The sequence below is a fragment of the Limulus polyphemus genome, unplaced genomic scaffold (assembly GCF_000517525.1).
Source record: "Limulus polyphemus unplaced genomic scaffold, Limulus_polyphemus-2.1.2 Scaffold5699, whole genome shotgun sequence".
NCBI lineage: Eukaryota > Metazoa > Arthropoda > Merostomata > Xiphosura > Limulidae > Limulus > Limulus polyphemus.
This window is the reverse complement of record NW_013671309.1, coordinates 62,447-64,404: the sequence shown is the minus strand read 5'-3', so window position 1 is coordinate 64,404 and position 1,958 is coordinate 62,447. Positions and strand designations below refer to the sequence as shown.

The window sequence follows — 1,958 nt, the reverse complement described above, 5'->3', positions numbered from 1 at the left end:
AAGTGTTAGTGAGTATATATCTTAGTTAGTACAAGTGTTAGTGGGTACATATCTTAGTGAGTACAAGTGTTAGTGAGTATATATCTTAGTGAGTACAAGTGTTAGTGAGTACATATCTTAGTGAGTACAAGTGTTAGTGAGTACAAATGTTAGTGAGTACAAGTGCTAGTGAGTGCAAGTGTTAGTGAGTACAAGTGTTAGTGAGTACAAGTGCTAGTGAGTGCAAGTGTTAGTGAGTACATATCTTAGTGAGTACAAGTGTTAGTGAGTACAAATGTTATTGAGTACAAGTGTTAGTGAGTACAAGTGTTAGTGAGTACAAGTGCTAGTGAGTACAAGTGCTAGTGAGTGCAAGTGTTAGTGAGTACAAATGTTAGTGAGTACAAGTGTTAGTGAGTACAAGTGCTAGTGAGTGTGAGCAAGTGTTAGTGAGTACTAACTAAGATATATACTCACTAACACTTGTACTAACTAAGATATATACTCACTTACACTTGTACTCACTAACACTTGTACTAACTAAGATATATACTCACTTACACTTGTACTCACTAACACTTGTACTCACTAAGATATATACCCACTAACACTTGCACTCACTAGCATTTGTACTCACTAACACTTGCACTCACTAGCACTTGTACTCACTAGCACTTGTACTCACTAACACTTGTACTCACTAAGATATATACTCACTAGCACTTGTAATCACTAACACTTGTAATCACTAACACTTGTACTCACTAACACTTTGTACTCACTAAGATATATACTCACTAACACTTTGTACTCACTAAGATATATACTCACTAACACTTGTAATCACTAACACTTGTACTCACTAACACTTGTACTCACTAAGATATATACTCACTAACACTTGTACTGACGAAGATATGTACTCACTAACACTTGTACTCACTAAGATATATACTCACTAACACTTGTACTCACTAAGATATATACTTACTAGCACTTGTACTCACTAACACTAACCAAACGAACCCTATGAATTATTTAAAACTATATCAAACTCTAGATGTCGCTATGAAATTGATTGTATTATCGTCTTAATTTAACAGAGATTAAAACTTTCATTTATTCTTAACAAAATTATTATAATAAGTAATTTATTTTTTCAGTTATTAACCAGCTAATCATTCTTATTGTGGATCAATAATTATTCAACCAATAATTCTTATTTTCTGTTATTAACCAGCTAATCATTCTTATTGTGGATCAGTAATTATTCAACCAATAATTCTTATTTTCTGTTATTAACCAGCTAATCATTCTTATTGTGGATCAGTAATTATTCAACCAATAATTCTTATTGTTTGGTTTCTGTAACTTGATTCCAACGTCGTAGGTTATCCTGGTGAACGAGATTATTTGAGTACTTCGAATACAGCAGAATGCTTCAGGTCCTCTAGACGAAGACTACGTAACCATGACAACCCATTAGTAGTTTTTCCAACGTCTGACATGCCCTATGAAAGACCGTCGTGGACAAAATATGAGATAGAGACTACAGGAGCACGAGGAACAGAAGGTTATGTACATACAACGGTTCCAGCAAGCTACTCCACTCCTTCTCTCTCTAGGTACCTGAGTATTTATGTTATATTTTATAACATAATCAGACATCTACTCCACTCCTTCCCTCTCTAGGTACCTGAGTATTTATGTTATCATTTCTAGCATGATCAGATATCTACTCCACTCCTTCCCTCTCTAGGTACCTGAGTATTGGTGTTATCATTTCTAACATGATCAGACATCTACTCCACTCCTTCCCTCTCCAGGTACCTGAGTATTTATGTTATCTTTTCTAACATCATCAGACATCTACTCCACTCCTTCCCTCTCCAGGTACCTGAGTATTTATGTTATCTTTTTTAACATCATCAGACATCTACTCCACTCCTTCCCTCTCTAGGTACCTGAGTATTAGTGTT

General features: G+C 35.0%; 1 protein-coding gene across 1 annotated transcript in view; it reads left to right on the top strand.

Annotated features, from left to right (window-relative positions):
• Positions 1-1,369: 1,369 nt before the first annotated feature.
• The window catches only part of LOC111089260, a gene marked incomplete at its 5' end in the record, with an annotated part of 25,929 nt that continues 25,340 nt past the window's right edge, over positions 1,370-1,958 (top strand). The window contains one exon of the mRNA XM_022401424.1: positions 1,370-1,604. Coding sequence (XP_022257132.1) covers positions 1,370-1,604 — 235 coding nt within the window. The remainder of the gene's footprint in view (positions 1,605-1,958) is intronic.